This window comes from Elephas maximus, chromosome 3, assembly GCF_024166365.1.
Source record: "Elephas maximus indicus isolate mEleMax1 chromosome 3, mEleMax1 primary haplotype, whole genome shotgun sequence".
In the NCBI taxonomy this organism is placed as follows: Eukaryota; Metazoa; Chordata; class Mammalia; order Proboscidea; family Elephantidae; genus Elephas; species Elephas maximus.
The window spans coordinates 36589768-36607080 of NC_064821.1; the positions used below are offsets into that span (position 1 = coordinate 36589768).

The 17313-nt window shown below is 53.2% G+C and overlaps 1 protein-coding gene across 9 annotated transcripts in view; it reads right to left on the minus strand.

Moving 5' to 3' along the window:
• Nucleotides 1–4331: 4331 nt before the first annotated feature.
• The window catches only part of EPS15L1 (epidermal growth factor receptor pathway substrate 15 like 1), a 108808-nt gene continuing 95826 nt past the window's right edge, over nt 4332–17313 (minus strand). For 2 of the 9 annotated variants that reach the window (XM_049877297.1, XM_049877296.1), the window contains 2 exons: nt 10906–11111; nt 4332–4970 (listed from right to left, as the gene is read on the minus strand). In XM_049877297.1, coding sequence (XP_049733254.1) covers nt 4824–4970; nt 10906–11111 — 353 coding nt within the window. In that variant the 3' untranslated portion in view covers nt 4332–4823. Of the gene's footprint in view, nt 4971–10905; nt 11112–11139; nt 11234–17313 lie in introns of those variants that run through there. The other 7 variants (XM_049877304.1, XM_049877302.1, XM_049877298.1 and 4 more) reach the window with 6 other exon arrangements.

Below are 17313 nucleotides of genomic sequence, written 5' to 3' on the forward strand. Positions count from 1 at the left end.
CTTCTCAGCATCGTTTGTGTTTTATCTTCCTAATGGCTGGAAGGTCGTTCCCCCTTTGGCAGGCGATGCCCCTGGCTCCCACAGTGGCAGCTGGGTCCCTGTGGACTGTCCCCTGAAGGCCCTGAGTCAGTTGGGGGAGGGGCTTTGGTTTGGCTCCTGGGAGGGTGACCAGCACATAAATGAGGAAGACGACTACTCTGGTCAACCATGTTTCCAAAGAAGACTTCTATGGCAAGGACTACACTTTGGAGAACTGGGGTGACACATGGTAGAGCTGGGGTACAGCATCAACCAGTGTGCACCCAAAAAGGGCTCAGGGGTATCCATTGAGGTGTTTCCAAGAATTTGGGTTGGTGTTGATGAGAGAGAGGCCTTTGGAGATAGAGAAAAGGAGTTGCCAGAAATGTGGCAAATGCCCTAAAGACAAAAATCTCAAAAATTGCCCTCACACCCTCATCCACTACTGGTGGGAATGCAAAATCGTTAAGGGGCTACGGAAAACAGTATGGCGGTCCCTCAAAAAGTTAGACATAGAATTACCATATGTCTCAGCAATTCCACTTCTAGGTATGTACCCAAGACTTTAAAGCAGGAATGCAAACACAAGCCTGCCCACCAATGCTCCTCACAGCATTATTCACGACAGCCAAAAGGTGGTGGAAAGAACCCAAGTGTCCGTCAACAGGTGAATGGATAAACACTATGTGGTCCATCCATGCAATGGAATATTACCCAGTCACACAAAGGAATGAAACAGGCATACACACTACAGTGTAGATGAACCCTGAAAACATCATGCTATGATCCCACTTACAGGAAATATCTAGAATAGGCAAATGCATAGAGATCAAAGCTTATTAGAGGGTACCAGGGAGATGGGGAAGGGTGAGTTTTTGCTTAGGGGGCGCTGAGTTTCCGTTTATGGTGGTGGAATGTTTTGGAAAAAGATATCGAGAATGGTTGCAGAATTTGAAAAATGTAATCAATGTCACTGAATTGGACACGTAGAAATTATAGAGGTGGTGAATGTGTTATGTCTATTTTCAACTTGATTTAAAAAAAAAAAAGCTGTGAGAAGCTTGTGATACAGCCACCTAGGAAGGAAGACCCTCAAAACACAGCGGCTACAACAATGGACTCAAGCATACCAGTGATTGTGAAGATGGCACAGGACTGGGGCGAAGTTTCATTCTGTTGTGCCTGGGGCCGCCATGAGTTGGAGCCAACTTGACAGCAACCAACACCAACAGATGAGGAAAATGGAGACCCCAAGAGTTGAGCCCAAGGTCACCCGGCCATCATGTGGAGGAGCCGGGCTTAAACACCATCTGACTCCAAGGCTGGCTTCTTCCTAATCTTGGTGTCTTCTCTGACCTACCTTAGGGGAAGAGAAGCCACAGGTTTCTTATCCTAAAACTGGAAAGGAAATCAGGGACCTGGTTTGCCATGTTGTTCTCTTAGAATCAAGATTCCTACACTTCCTTGAAGAAGTGTGTTTACTGTTGAACAATTGCTACATCTTAGGTCTTTTTTTGGCTCTTGGAATGGAAACTCTGCCCTTTGTCTTTACACAAAGAAACAATATTCACCAGCAGACCACTGTGGCAAAGGCCATTGTGCTTCTGGCCTACAAAAAGGGCTTTTAGGTGACAGTTAGCATAGGAAAACCACTGGAAAATTGACGGAATTGTTCATTTACTACTGTTTCTCCCTTAGGTAGCAAATGGTTGTCAAGATGGGACAAATAAAGACGAGGCTAATAGGATGCCTGGCTAATACCACCCAGGTGGTTCCTGGGTGGCACAAAGGGTTTGCACTTGGCACAATCAAAAGGTTGGCAGTTCAAAAGGGCCACACGAACCAGAGACCTACATTATCCTGAGACCAGAAGAACTAGTTGGTGCCCGGCCACAATCGATGTCTGCCCTGTCAGGGAGCACAACAGACAACTCCTGAGGGAGCAGGAGACCAATGGGATACAGACCCCAAATTCTCATGAAAAGACCATACCTAATGGTATGACTGCGACTAGAGGAATCCCAGAGACAATGCTCCCCAGAACTTCTGATGGCACAGGACAGGAACCATCCCCGAAGACAACTCATCAGGCATGAAAAGGACTGGTCAGTGGTGGGGAGAGAGATGCTGATGAAGAGTGAGCTAATTAAATCAGGTGGACACTGGAGAGTGTGTTGGCAACTCTTGACTGGAGGGGGGATGGGAAGATAGAGAGAGAGGTAAGATGGCAAAATTGGCACGAAACGAGAGACTGAAAGGGCTGACTCAATAGGGGGAGAGCAAGTGGAAGAAGGGAGTAAGATGTATGTAAACCTACATGTGACAGACTGATTGGAATGGTAAATGTTCACTTGAAGCTTAATAAAAATTACTTAAAAAAATAATAATAAAATAAAAAAAAGGTTGGCAGTTCAAACCCAAGCAGTGGTGCCATGGAAGAAAGGCCTGATGACCTTCTGTAAGAGCCCAGAAAACTCTATGGAACAGTTCTACTCTGTAACACATGGGGTTGCCGTGAGTCAAAATCGACTTGACAGCATTTTTTTTTTTTTTTTCAAATAGAATTCAACTCTCCTACTTTGTTCTTTAATGTTACCTGAAATCTTAAAATGTGTGTCTTTTTAGGGACTTCAGTCATACTCATCAGGGTTTTTAGGCCCAACTCTTTGGCCAAATGAAGATGCTGAGGCCCAGAGAGGTTAAGTAACGGCCCGAGGTCACGGAGCAAAGAATGCACAGCACACCAGCGAGAAAGCAAATCAAAGGGCCCTTTTTAAAGACCGAACGTAAACACAACTTTGCCTGTGCACACCCACATTACGTCACATCTTCTTTGGAATAAACGTGCGATAAGGATCCCATTTCCACATTTCCTTTGTGTTTTTCCAACAACAGCTCATGATACAGTTTGTACGGCTCCTAGGAACTTTTATTGGGGAAAATCTGGGGGGAGGGTGGGTAAGAGTAGCATGTTTCAAAGGAAGCAGATCTGATAAGGGGTTAGAAATATTTACTGCATTATTTTGAGAGGCAGGCCCTTTGTTTCCCAGAAGTTTCCTGTACGGCTTTAAAAATAGCTTTCTCTGGCTGTTCCAGGAGGAGAATGTACCTTCATGCAACGCTGGCTTTGAAGACCTGATTTTATTTACTCAGGGGGCTGCCGAGAATCAGTCATCTTCCAAAATGCTGCTCAGGCCAACCAACTCTGGCCCTTGGTGCAATGGTTAAGCGCTTGGCCACTAACCAAAAGGTTCCAATTCTCCCAGTGGCTCCACGGAGGACAGGCCTGGTGATCTGCTTCCGTAAAGATTACAGCCTTGAAAACTCTATGGGGCAGTTCTGTTCTGTCACACGGGATCACCGTGAGTTGGAATCAACTCAACAGCACCCAACAACAATACCAACAGTCTCAACCTGAACTGATTTTATGGCAAAGGGGTGGATTAAATGGGGTCTTCATGGGCAGTCCATGGGGACCCAGCTGCCATGGAAGGGAGCCAGGGGATATCACCTCTCAAAAGTGAAAAACCTTCTAACCCTCAAGAGAGAAAACACGAATGACGTTGCGAAGCCACAAGTCGCGGGCTGTGGGAAAGCTGTAGCTGATGCCAGTAGGAATTGCTGTGAATTTTGCCTGGCGTGCTCAGGGCACTGTGGTTACGTGAAGAGATCCCAGGGTTTTTAGTGCGGTCTACTCGGGTTTGTGGAGGACACAGTTTGCTTTGAAAGACTTTGCCAAAGGAAAGGGGAGGCATGGGACCAATGGCGCAAACGTGGAGTCTGGACAAGGTCTGATGCTGGGGTGGAGGATGGGCTTAGCGTTCTCTTCTCCACTGTGATGCCTGGGAGTTCTCAGGGTACCTAAAACATCGGACAGTCTGCTTTTCAGGAAAAGGCGTGTGTGTTCTCTGCCACGTAAGAGGCAGAGACAGCCACTGGGAGTGGGGATGGATTAGTGTGCATGTGGGTCTTTGTGTGTGTCCCTCCGGCAGGGAAGGAGGAGCAGCCCAGGTCACAGTGTGACCTGCCTTGCAGTCCTTTTCCCTGCAGACTTGGTCTTTGTCAACTGTATATAACACTTTCTCTGCAAACCCAGCCTTGTTGCAAACGAGGTCACAGCCAACTATTCTAAAATCACTGTGCATCCTGGGAGACCAGGGGACCCTGTAAACTTCCCAAACTGGCTTCCTTTGGGGCCCAAGCTGCCGTCTCCCTCACACACCGCCTGTGGCCCACCTGCTTCTCAAGTATGGTGGAGGGCACCAGCTCCGGCAGCAGCGCATCAGTGAGGAACACCAGTCTCGGATTTGTATTAAAATATTTTATATTAATCATTCAAATGTAATTTGTACAGCAAATGCATACAGTGTTGGGGGGTGTCTCCTGCAGTCAGACGGCTCATGAGGGCAGGGGGCCACAGGCACCGTCACCTTGAGCATCCTCGGAGGGCGATGAGATACAAGGAGAGTGTGCTGTGTGCTCTGCCCCACATCCCTATGTGCTGGGCTCTGATGGTGGGGGACACAGTCCCCTGACAGGGGTCTCACGGCAGGAGGCGACTCTACCACCTGTACCAGATGCTTTCCCAGGGAAGGGGGACGTCTGGCTTCGGTGCACCCTCTCCTGCAGGCCCTTCCCAGAGGAGGCAGGAACGGGCAGCGGCGTGCGAGTCCTGCGCCCTGAGCAAGCCGCCTGGAGCCCAAGCCCCTGCCCTGCGGGTGTCCGTCGTGTGCCTGCGTGGGGTGTACACATATGCACGTCTGTGTTCCTGCCTCTGCAAACCCGCTGTGCCTGCCCTGCGCAGTCTAGGCAGCTGGCATGTCAGCCTTGCTGAGGGCGATGGCCAACTCCAGGTCCTCCTGCTCCTGCCGTCGCAGCCGCGCCAGCCGCTCCCGCTCCGCCTTCTCACTCTCCCGCTTGGCCCATGCCAGCTGCTGCTCCTCATTGCCAAACTGCAAGGGAAACATGAAGCTCAGTTACTTGGCCTGGAGCTGCAGCCACCAAGCACGGGGTGGGGGTGTGGAGAGGTCAGGGCCGAGGACCTGCGGAGGGTCGGGGCACAGGTGGGACCTGTGGAGGGTCAGGAACCAGGCCAGATCCGTGGAGGATCAGGGAGCAGGTGGGATCCACAGGGGGTTGGGGGCAGGTCAGATCTATAGAGGGTCGGGTGCAGGTGGAACCCATGAAGGGTCTGGGAGCAGGTGGGACCTGTGGAGGGTCAGGGAGCAGGCTGAGGACCTGTTGTGAGTTTGGGTGTGGGTCAGGCCCGTGGAGGGTCGAGGCGTGGGCCAGACCGGAAACCCACCATTACAAACTGAAGTGTATCCCCCCAAAATATGTGCTGTAAACCCTAACCTCTATGCCTGCAGTTATAATCTCATTTGGGAATGGGTTGTCTTTGTTAAATTAATGAGACAGGATTAGCATAGGGTGTATCTCCAGTCACTCTCTTTTGAAATATAAGAGAGATTAAATGCAAACTAGCAAGCAGAGATGGGGGAAGACACAGGCCAAGCCACATGGTGATCACCCAGGAGCAAAAGGTCAGAATTTTTCTGTCACCGCACCATTAGATAACTAAGGCACCTACCTTCTGGTGGGCCTGAGTGCGGTTTGCTGGCCACATGTATATGGCCCCCCACCCCGACCCAGGGTTTAGAGGAAGAGGGGACCTGGGCACAGAGAGGCAGGGCCGAGTGTGACCACTGCCTTCGGGCCCCAGAGAACTGAGAAGCCTTTTCTGCAGGGGCCCTCAATAAGCAATGCCCAGGAAATAGAGAAGGTTCTGGCAATTCCCAAGAGCACAGTCTTGTAACACTCAGTGGGGGTATGAGAGGGAGGACGGCAGGCAAGTCCGAGAAAGCAGCAAAGGTCAGCCAAGCCCCAAGAAGCTTGGACGGCGGAGCCATACACCCAGACTGGGCAGCAACTGCACGTGGCAAGGTGAGCAGGTTGGCCTGGGAAGTTTTGGTGTGCTCATCTGAGCGTCTAACATGCAGAGGACTCCAAAGTGGAGCACAGGGCTTGCTCCAGAGAGCTCTGGGACCCTGGAGGAGTCACCTGCCCTTGAACACTTATAAGAGCCCTGGCATTCGTGCTGCCATTGGGTCGAGGGGTTTTTATCCTTGGGGTGCTTTTCTAAAATGTTCAACTTAGAAAAAACATTTTGTAGAGCAGAGGCAAACCCTGCAGACCCTCCTCAAATGGCCCCTTGCCCTGACAGCCCGTCAGTCCCAGCGCCACGTGGGAATGGGGGCACTGTGTGTGAGGGACATGAACCCACACACTGGCTCTGGCCCACCCTCCCCTAAGCACTGGAATGACCTCAAAGACAGATGGGCCGGCCCTTCCACAGGTGCCCAGGAAGCAGACAGACAGCTGGCACGAGCTGGAAGACCCCCTGCAGAACTCCAGCAGTTTGGGTTCCTGTGCCAGCTGGGAAGAGGGGACCACTGATACCTCTCCAGCTGGGGACCTGGGGGCATGGAGGGACCTGGGAAGACAGGTTGGCCTACAGGGGGCAGGCTGAGCCACACACGACAACCTCCCTGGGTCTGAGTGCAGAAAGGGGCCCAAGGTGGTGTCACAGAGGCTGAGGGGAGGGCAGCAGGTGGGGTCTGATGAGACTGGCAGCTCTGACCTCTCACAACTGATGGCTGCGGGGAGAGAAGAGCAGGTGGAATGGGGCCTGGGCCAGGCAGAGAGGGGGGCTGGGTGGGGGAGGGGGTGGGAAAAGATGGAAGAGGATGGATGGGGGCAAATGGGAGTGAGTGGGGGAGGAGAGAAACAAGGGGAGAATGGGGGTGAATGGTGTAGGGGCAGATGGGATGAACAGAGAAGAAGAGGGGCGGAGGGGGTGAGTGGGGAAGGGGTGGATAAGGGTGAATGGCAGAAGGGATGAATGGGGGAAGGGTGATGGGGCAGATGGGGTGGATGGGGGAAGGGGCAGATGCGGGAGGGACGGAGGAAAGAGGCCTTGGTTGGAGTCAGATGTGGCAGTGAGGAGGAGGAGAGCAGGGAGGGGAAGGGGAAGGAGGTGGCGGCAGAATCCAGGACGCCCCTTCCACCTGGCCTGGATGTCAGGCAGGGAACAGGGTCAGTGCGAAGACAAGACCATCTGGAAAACAGGTTGGTCCCTTGCTCCTCAGCAGGTGGTTCCGGGCTGGACCCGAAAGCTGGCTCCCACCAGTGCATGTTGTTTCCACCAGGCCACAGATAAGGGAATCCCCTCCCCACCATCCTCGGGGAACTTTCCAACACCTCGCTGGGAGAAAAACACGGAAAAAACAACACATGCTGGTGGGATCATTCCACAGCGCAGTTGTGACAGCAACCCGTCAACAGCACGGAGCCAACGGGGATGGGAGGGGGGTCCTGGGAGGCTGGTCCACACCAGAGCTGGTTCCAGCTTGGAATCGAGCCCGCAAGGCCCTAAATCTGCCTCCTGAACTGCCTAGGCCCCTGCCCAGGGGACCTGCGACACCCAGATAAACCCTTCACTGCGTGTACGTAAACGCCCGCCACCTGCAGGCCACCAGGCCAAGACTCCATCTTGGCCCAGATCTCATACAGGGATCTACATGCCCATAAGGGTCAAGTTCAACTGGGGTTCCGGAAGAGGACTCAAGAAAGGCGTTTTCTACGGCTCGGCTCTCGTTGCATTTGGAATTCAGAGAGAATCCTCTTCCAGCCTTGGAGGGATACCGTGATGGCCACTTTCTAGTTCTCAGACCTGTCTGATGAGGTGCCACCAGGAGGAGTTCCATCACGACTGGGGCAGTGCAGTGGGGGAGGGGGCCGGTGTGCCCAGCCCACAGGAGCTGCCCAGCTTCCACAGAACAACCTTTTCCATCTGCCCTTCTGATCATCCCACCAGCTATGCTCTGGCGGTCTCCTTGGGGACATCCGCGCTCCAGGTAGACCTGGTGGCCCTCAGGGGTATCTGCACCCACGTGCTGCTGCAGGTCACAGAGTCCTCATGGAGACATGCGGGGGACCCTTTAGCCACATCCAGTGAGCTCGCTTATCCTGACGCAGAAACTGCACCCAACTCCCTCAGTATCAACAGCGCCTCTTATCCAACCTGAGATCCAGCCTGCTCTTGATGCGGACCTCTAAAACAGCTGCTCTGCTCCCCTGGAAACACGCCTCCCCAGTGAACAGAAAGGCCTGCTTTTCAAGACACGCCAGGGATGGAAGAGGGTTTCCATGCACAGCAACAGGCGTAAACATCCCACTGAGGGACACTTGGGCTCGTAAATTAAAAGATTCCAAGTGGTAGGGCCAGAGCCAGAACAGGAGCAACGAGCAGCTTCTGTGGGTGAGACTGGCTTCCCTAGATCCAACGTAGACCGATCGCTTTTGGACAAATAACAAGGCGTCTTGAATGTGCTTGGGAACATGGAATGTCCAAGTCTCATGATGGCTGTAGGTCAGCGGGGCTGAGGTTGGAGAGCTTTCGGCATTCACTGGGGGAGCAGAAATAATCAAACCGAAGGCACCAGCTTTGACCTCTCCAAGGTAGCACGAATCTTTGACGTTCATGAACCCAGGGGCCACTGAGCCCCCAGCACCAGGCCAATGGCAAGGCATCTTGAGTCCCTGAGAGGGGGCCGTTTTGCATGTTTTCAGACGATGATATAAACGAGGGAGAGTCCCCCGGTGGTGCAGATGGTTAATGAGTTCAGCAGCTAAACGAAAGACGGGTGCCTGGGAAGGACTGATGCTGTAAAAAAAAAAAGTACTCCTGAAAAATCAGCCACTGTAGCACAGTTCTACTCTGACACACATGGGGTCACCATGAGTTAGAGCTGGCTTGACAGCAACTGGTTGGAGTCCCTGGGTAGTGCACTGGTGATCACCCTTGGCTGCTAACCAAAAGTCTGGAGGTTCAAGTCCACCCAAAGGTGCCTCAGAAGAAAAGCCTGGTGATCTACTTCTGAAAAATCAAGCCACTGGAAACCCTCTGGAGCACAATTCTACTCTGACACACGTGGGGTCACCATGAGTCCGGGTCAACTCAAAGGCAGCCGGTTATAACTGAGGAGGATAGACTGAGCCAGTTAGATGCGCCCCCCTGCTGGCCCACCCTGCCCGTCCACAGGCACTGACTCTTACTATCTCATGGTTTCCTCGTGAGAAACTGGGCCATTCAGAGCAGGGAAGGTGACTTCAGACAGTAAAGGCAGGCTGGCACCTCAGCTGGGCATTAACAACCGAGGTGGGTTTTCAAATTGATGTTAACAACTGCTTGGGATAGGCGAATCAGAGAACTGTCAGGCCAAGTGAGAGCTTGAAAACTTGGGTTTGAAAAAAAAAAAAAAGCTTTCTAAACAAGCTGACTGGGGCGGGGTAGGGAGGGAGGGTTTCACAGGAAACCTAACTGTGCTTTTCAGAAAAAGAACAATCATTTCTTCACATTGCTGTTCAACTCCACTTGCCCCTCTCCCCTCCCCGAAGCAGGGCGCCTGAGTCGTGCATGAAAGGGCTCTACTTTTTCCACAAGCACTTAATATTTTCCACCCCAAAAATAAACGGAGTGCTAGTCAAGAAACTCTAGATGAGGCGGGTTTTGTGTCTGATTTTTATTAGCAACGTCACCGTTTTGTGCACATTCTAAGGGCGCACCCGCGGTCAACAGCATCCAACTACTCCAGTCGTGAAATATTTACACGAGCCGGGAGTGTCTCAGGATCGTGGGGAATTTTTAAATAAGCCACAAGGTAGCAGTGCCTGGCAGACATTGCCAAGAAGGATCTGGAACAGAACTGGGTGTTTACTGTGCATTGATTTTGCAAAGCTCTCTTCAAAACGGATATTCTGGGAGCTGAAACATCTATAAATAATAACTCTCACACCCAGCGCTGGAACGAGGTACGTTGCAAATTCAAATGAAGAGATCTTTATAAAAAAAAATGGTTGCACAAGAGAGAGTGAAACCTGTTCTGAGAAGACGACAACATCTGAGCCTCTGAGAACAAGGTTTTTGTGGACCGAGCAGAGTACTGAAAACACCCAACGGTTGCTGCACTATCTTTCAAATCCCGTTTCTCACACATAGAAACACAGCCAGACTCTCGGAATCCCATATTAGCTTCTGAAAAAAAGGCCCTTCACTTTGCAAGATGACTTTTTTTTTTTTCCTTTCTTTTCAACAGAAAAGGGCTTCAGGGTGCTGGCTCTAGGTTGCATTTCTTGTTTTAGGGTAGGTCATAATTGAAATAAAAGTTAAAAAAAAATCAAGTTGTTCATTTGTGCACTGGGCCTGTTTTTGTTGCTAGTTGCAGAGGAGAACTGCTCCAAAGGGTTTTCAAGGTTTTAATTGTTCGGAGCAGATTGCCAAGCCTTTCAACTGAGGCACCTGCGTAGGTTCAAACCACCAACCTTTTGGCTAGTAGTTGAGTGCTTAACCATTTATACAGTGGGATCGCGTAATTCGTATCGGGGCTTTCAACCTCTTTCAAGAAGAGACCTCGTCCCTGGGGCCAGCGAAACCCTGGCGTCATGCTCACAGTCTTGTCTGCAGGCTTCTGAAAGGTCTGACATCCTGGCTCCCTAAAACCAACAAACAAAATTGCCTCCATGCACCAGAAACAGGACGAGTCCACCAGGAAGAGCACGTTATCAGCCGGCACTGATCCCGCCCTGCTGGAAGAAAACGCGCCCTTCTCAGAGTATCCGAACCGAAGCTCTTTTTTATTGAGAAGTGTTTGCTTACAGAAGCGGTGGTACAGAATAAATAACGCGGGCGGGCGGGCAGACGGGCGCAGGAGGTGCCCAGGGATAGCAGCCTGCTCTGAGTGTCTGAGGGAGACGTAAGAACCCCAAGCGGCTGCAAGCGGAGGGCAGGGGGGCGGCGCGGCAGTGGCGGCGGGGAGCTTAACTTACAGAGGTGAAGTCTGCAAGCCCCAAGGAGGAGTCTTTAGAAGGCTTAGCCGCAGAGGAGGGAGCAAAGGGGTCTTTTCCACTAAATGGGTCCCCAAACCCCTTTTTACTTTGGAACGGGTCACTGCTGTCAGCCCCAAGTGCCTGGAAGGGGTCGGGGGGCTCAGGAAGGTCGGCTGGGCCGAGCTGGCTTACAGGCGTACTGTGACCTGGAAGGTTTAAGAGAAAAAGAGGAGAAAGAAAGAAAAAAAAAAAAAGAGAGAGACAGGTTACTCACTGCAACAAGGCAAGGCCGAGCTACCCACGCTGGTGCTCACGGGAAACCGTTCTCCTTTGGGAAGAGATGGGAGCGGCTGGTGGGATACCCTGGGCTGCCATGGCGGAGGCGGGGGGGCGGGGTGGTCAGCATTCCCTCACTTTACCCAAGGGGCAACAAAGAAAGGCACTTCAGCCCCTCTCCCAGGGGAGAAAGCTTGGAGGTGCCTGTAAGGAGTCCACGTGCAGGCATGCTTCCGAGTGATGCGCTTTACATGCAAGACATTCACCATCACACGGGGTTACTAAACACCATGGCTGAGCAGAAAAACACACGGCGAGCTTCCAGCAGTTAAAAAAGCGGGGTGTGGTTAGTTTCAGGACTTGGGATGGCGTTAGGCACCTTAGTCACCAGCGCCTGGAGGCAGTGCATCAGACACCCCACTCAGCTGTCCTGGGTTTAGGTTCTACTTTGGATGCTGCTTGGCAACTCAAGGGGGCAGGGTTGGTGCCTTTCTGGGCCTTTGCCAAGGTCTCTGGGTGGTACAAATGGTTTGTGCTGGACGACCAAGAGTTGGCAGTTTGAACCCACCTAGTGGCACCGTGGAAGAAAGGCCTGGCAATTGCTTTCATAAAGATTATAGCCTGGGAAACCCAACGGAACTCAGTTCTACTCTGTAACACATAGGGTCACCATGAGTCAGAAGTGACTCAGCAACAACAGGTATTGTTTTTTGGGGGGCCTTTGCCAAGCAGACTCACCCGTAGGGGGCCAGGTATGTATAATTGAGGGCGGGTGGTATCTTCCAACAAGTCTTGCCAACATGACGGAACATTATGCTGGGAACTGGAGGCCTCCGGAGTCTGCTGGTTTGACAGACCCGGCTCCTCCATCTGCCCCTCCATTTGCTGGGATGCCGGGGTGTGATCTTCCATCTGGTTGACTTGAACCACGTCACAGCTGGGTTAGATGCTACAACGCCCAATACGAACTTCTAATTGTTAGCCACAGAGAAACACGCTTAGATTTACACCCCCTATTTCAGAGCTAATGTGTGTAAAAGACCACGAGCCACATGTAACTGTCCATGTCGGCCTGGACACCCAGCTGCACATCCAAACAGGCCTCTGGTCCAGAGCAGTACCTGCCTCCTTGCAGCACCTGGGCGTGGTGTATTGGCTGCCTGTGAAGCTCAACTCTAAGATGGCTCCTCCCCGAGGCTTTGTCCCTGCGGACTGACCACCCTGGCTGCGTTTCCGGGGGCCACACCAGTAAAACCCGTTGGCGCCGAGTGAAGTGAACGCTGACTTATTGCAACCCCATGTGTCTCAGAACAGTATTGTGCTCCATGGGGTTTTCAGTGGCTGATTTTTTGGGAAGTAGATAGCCAGGCCTTTCTTCTGAGGCACCTCTGGGGAGAAGACTTGAACTGGCAACCTTTCGGTTAGCAGCTGTGCACATTCACTGGGGGTCACAGGCTGCCCCTATCACTCTGAGCCCTGGGAGCCCAGCCAGGACAGGCTCCTTATCTGTGCAGTGGGGACAAACAGGCTGGGTTGGACAGTGAGCACTGCCTTTGAGTGTCTAGCCCTGGCCAGGCATCCCACCACACAGCAGGAACAAGGGTCTCTCCCCACAGCTGCCAACTCCTCAGAATTAGCGCCGGTGAGCCCTGTTGCCTGCTGTCTCTAGCCTCGGTCTTTGCCCTCTTGTCCCTTCTCTCTCCTTCCTGAATCACAGTCAGTGCCTTCAACCATTCCTCCCACCTCCTCCTGTGACCCTGGGGATGACTGAAGGCAGAGCCTCCCTGACTGCCCCACAGCACCTCCCACATGGGCCTCTTCCCATCTGGACCTGGGCTGCCCAGGCTGCTAGAGCAATGGAAGAGGAGGGCCTGCCAGGGCCATCGCTGCCCCCTCCTCACCTTCCAGCTGGGACCCAGGGTGCCACAGGCAGGAGGGGGCAGGGTGCTCTGCCCTGTGCTCCCCCATCAGTCCCCCATTGCCCTCAAGTTGCTCTCTTTGCCACCCCTGCCTCGGGGTAAGCAGCCTCTCCCCACTGTCCCCATGACCCAGAGTGGGCACCTCATCAACACAACCCTCACCTGTCATCCTGTTCTGACCCTCCAGCGGGCGTTTCAGGCTCCTGGCTTCTCCCTTCTAGCCCTGCCAGCCTCAGCTGCCGCCTTGTTCCCCCCAGCTCCAACTCTTTGTGCCTGCTGCTCCCCGACCTGGAATGTTCTCCTCTGCTTGGCTTGCTCAGCCTGGATGCCACCAGCTCACAGTGGCCATCCCGTCCCACTTCTTGCTGAGATGCCCCTCCACACCTTGTTTCTTTGGATTCTTTCCCTCTCTCTTGCCAGACTGGCGGGCCCATTTGCCCAGGTTATGTCCCCATGGCCCAGAGTAGTGCCAAAGTTTAGAAAAGTTTCTGGACAGTGCCCTCGGCCCCAATGTCCCCACAGACTCCCCCAGCCTCCTGACACCCCCACAGCACCTCCCTCTCCAGAAGCCCCCACATCTGCCCCCCTCCAGGCCAGCCCTCCACCAGAAGCACACCCAATTCAAACACCGTCGCCTTTTCCGGGAGCCCTCCATGACTTCCCATGGGCTGCCCAAGTTCAGCTCTGTGGGGGAGCCTGCTGTGACGCAGGGCCAGGAAGGCACTCTGCGATCCTGGCCTGCACCCACCAAACCGTCCCCATCCCAGCATCCAGACCCATGAGAGGGGTGATGAGGGGGCCTTCCTGTGAGGACCAGAAGTTAGAGGAGGGTAAGTGGCCACCTCATGCATAAATGACGTTTTATCAGCACCCAGCCCTGTGGGTCACCACCAGCCACTCAGGGAAGCTGAGGGTTTAGGACAAAGAACTGCAATCCAGAAAACAGGAATTATCTGCTCTTTGGCCCTTTACCGAAAATTTCTCCCAGCTCCTGGGTTCAAGTCCTCGGCGGGATGCCTCATTACCTGTGGACATCATTACCAAGGGGCTGAGGGATCACCAGGCCCCACCCTGGACCAGCCGAGAAGGATGGGGCGACAGTGTGGCCCCTTGCAAACCCCACAGAAGACAGGACCGCCATCAAAGCTATCAGCTCTGACCTAGGGCCTCGGACGCAGAGGTCAGACACTGGCTGTTCCCCCCTGCCCTCCCTTCCCAGGCGGACCTCACCTCGTGGGACGCTCTGGCACAGTGGCCTGCCTTGCTCCAAAATCCCTGGGCGGTGGGAGACGCCTGCTAAGAGCAGAAGGCCCACAAGGCACTTCCTAAACCCCTAGAGACCTCACCACAGGTAGATGAACCGAGATGCAATTTCTAGCCTGAACCTTTGCTCGGGCCCCTCAAGCTCCTGACTCATGTCCTGAAGCATGCACAGGCTCAGGTCCCACTGCACAGACGTGGGTCCACACATTGCAGGACCTTGCCCAGCACCCACTCCCCGCCTGGCATCCTGCCCACACCTTGCAGTGTCCAGGCCACCTGGCCCCCTCACACTCTCCCTGCACCCTGCCCTCATGCCCCCACCACCTCCCAGAGGGGCCTCACTCCCCCCTCAGGGCTCTGCCTGCCTCGGGGCACTGGTCCTGTACCAGTCAGCTTCCCATGGCCAAGGAGTGGCTCCCTAAGGGTGCGCCAGTGTCAGCCAGGCCTCGCGGACTGCGGGCTGGGGTTCCTGGGGTCCACAACTCTGGGTAGCAAGAAGGGACTTGGCCACTCTCGTTGGAAGGAAGATGCAGTATTCACTAGGGCTGGATCCCTGGGTGGCAGAAATGGTTAAGCACTTGACTGCTAACTAACAGGTTCAAGATTCAAGTCTACCCGACAGCTCTGCAGGAAGAAAGGCCTGGTAATCTGCTTTTGTAAATATTACAGTCAAGAAAACTCTATGGGGCAGTTCTACCCTGTAACACTTGGGATGGCCATGAGTTGGAGTTCATTCCAGGCAGCTAACAACCACCCTGGGCTGACTCTTGGCAGCTAGAATGATGAAGCTGGACCACATGGCAATGCCTAGTGGAGGCGAAAGAAAAGAGTTGCCTGGGCCAGGCTGAAGGCGGGGTGCAGCCCTCAGCATCGCAGGGATTCCTGTGTGGACGGCTGGGGAAGCGTTTACAGGGTCTGGTTAGAGAGGGCACAGGCACAACTGTACACATCTGGACAAAAGGAAAATCAAAAAACCAAACCCACTGCTGTCGAGTCCGTTCCAACTCATGGCGATCCCATGTGTTACAGAGTAGAACTGCTCCATAGGGTTTTCTTGGCTGTGATTTTTATGGCAGTGGATCACCAGGCCTTTCTTCTGCAGCACTGCGGCTGGGTTTGAGCCGCCAACTTTTCAGGTAGTAGTTGAGGGTAAACTGTTTGCGCCAGCCAGGCAAAGGGCGGCTGAGTCCACACAGGCCCCTGCCTCAGCCCCGGGCCCCGAGGCAAGCACAGGGCACAGCTGCTCTATTAAATCATCTCCTCCTGAGCTGCTTCTTCCTTCTTTATATGAAGAAGCCTGCCCGCCCCCGGGTTGTTGCTGTTGGTAGTTGCGGTGGAGTCCATTCTGACTCATAAAGACCCCATATATGTCAGAGTAGAACTGCTCCATAGGGTTTTCAAGGCTGTAACCTTTCAGAAGCAGATCGCCGGGCCCGTCTCCCGAGGCGCCTCTGGATGGGTGTGAACTGCCAATCTAGTAGTCGAACGGTTAACCATTTGTGCCACTCCGGGACTCCTTCCCCCAGTTTAGGGGCTAGATGGTTTTAATTGTTCCTGGGGGTTGGGAGCCCAGCCTCCTATAACTCTGCCAGGTGAGTAATTTTCTCAGCGCGATGGAGAGCACCGTTCACATCGCGCCCTGTTTTGCTGTGGCCGAAACCACTGTTGTTTAGAAATCATGACTGTGCTCCTACGAAACCGGGGCACAGCAACGCCTGTGCCTGGTTTTCGGAGAAAAAAACGGTCTCTCGGTCTGTTTGCGCGTGTTGGTGCAGGGTGGGCTCCCCGGCTGGCTCTGGGCTTGCGCGTGCCATCAGGGTTTTCTGCAGAGAAGAGCTCGGCCGTGGCAGCTCCACCACTGCCCTGGGTCCCGATTCCCCACCCTGCACGCTCGTTTATTTTTAGTGGCCGTGCTTTTAAAACACCCTCAGTCTAGTTCCTGCTTTTATGTCACCACTTCTGCTAACTCCTGGATTGCTTTTCCGATTTTCTGAGGGGCAGCTTATCTGCAAGGTGACGGAGGAATTCTGCCTGCCTCCGTGCCCCTGAGAGGAACTGCTGCAGATCACCCAGGGCCGGGTGTTACTGTTGTTTCTATAGAGTTGATTCTGACTCCTGGTGAGCCCATGTGTGCAGAGAGCTGCTCCACAGGGTTTTCAATGGGTGATTTTTTTCAAAAGCAGATCTCTAGGCCTTTTTCCTGAAGCACCTCTGGGTGGGTTCAAACTGCCAGCGTTTCAGCTAGTAGTCCATTGTTTACCTATTACGCCACTCAGAGACTCCCTAGGACCAGGACCTGATGCTTTTTCGCAATCCCAGGCATCAGGAGGACAGAGAGGTTTTTAGGAGAGTACACTGTAGATGATGGAACAAAAAGCATTTAAAAAAAAAAAAAAGGAACAAAATTTCTATATAAACTAACCAAGCTGATGCCTGGCTTACGGCTTAGTAGCCTTGTTCCTAGATGTCGAGGGTGTGAACAGCCTGATGCCATGGAATGAAGAGGAACAAAATGAAGACGCCCCCCACCCTGGGCTTGGGAGCTGGTGCTGGGAACCTACTCCCCGCAATCATTCTGGAGGGCACATGGGGGAGGGGGTTTCATTGGCAGGGGGACAGGAATTCAAGATTGAAGAAAAGGCATTAAAATGGGTGTTATTTTGAAACCACAGCAGTTTCGACAGTTACCCAAGCGGTGCACCGAAACCACACCCAGGGCCGACTTTAGCAAAAACAATATGAACCTGATGGTTTACCACAGCTCGGTACTGCGAGAAAAACGCGGGGGCCGGCCCCACCCTGGGAGTTTGTGTTTTATTCGCCTGGTTCTTGACTTTTAGAACCCGTGCGGGCCCCAGTTGCACAGACCTAGGGGTCGTGGCGAGGATGGGGGCGTCCCTCCTGGACGGTTTGTTTAAAAGCAAACCAGAAATCCTGCCTTTTCCATTGC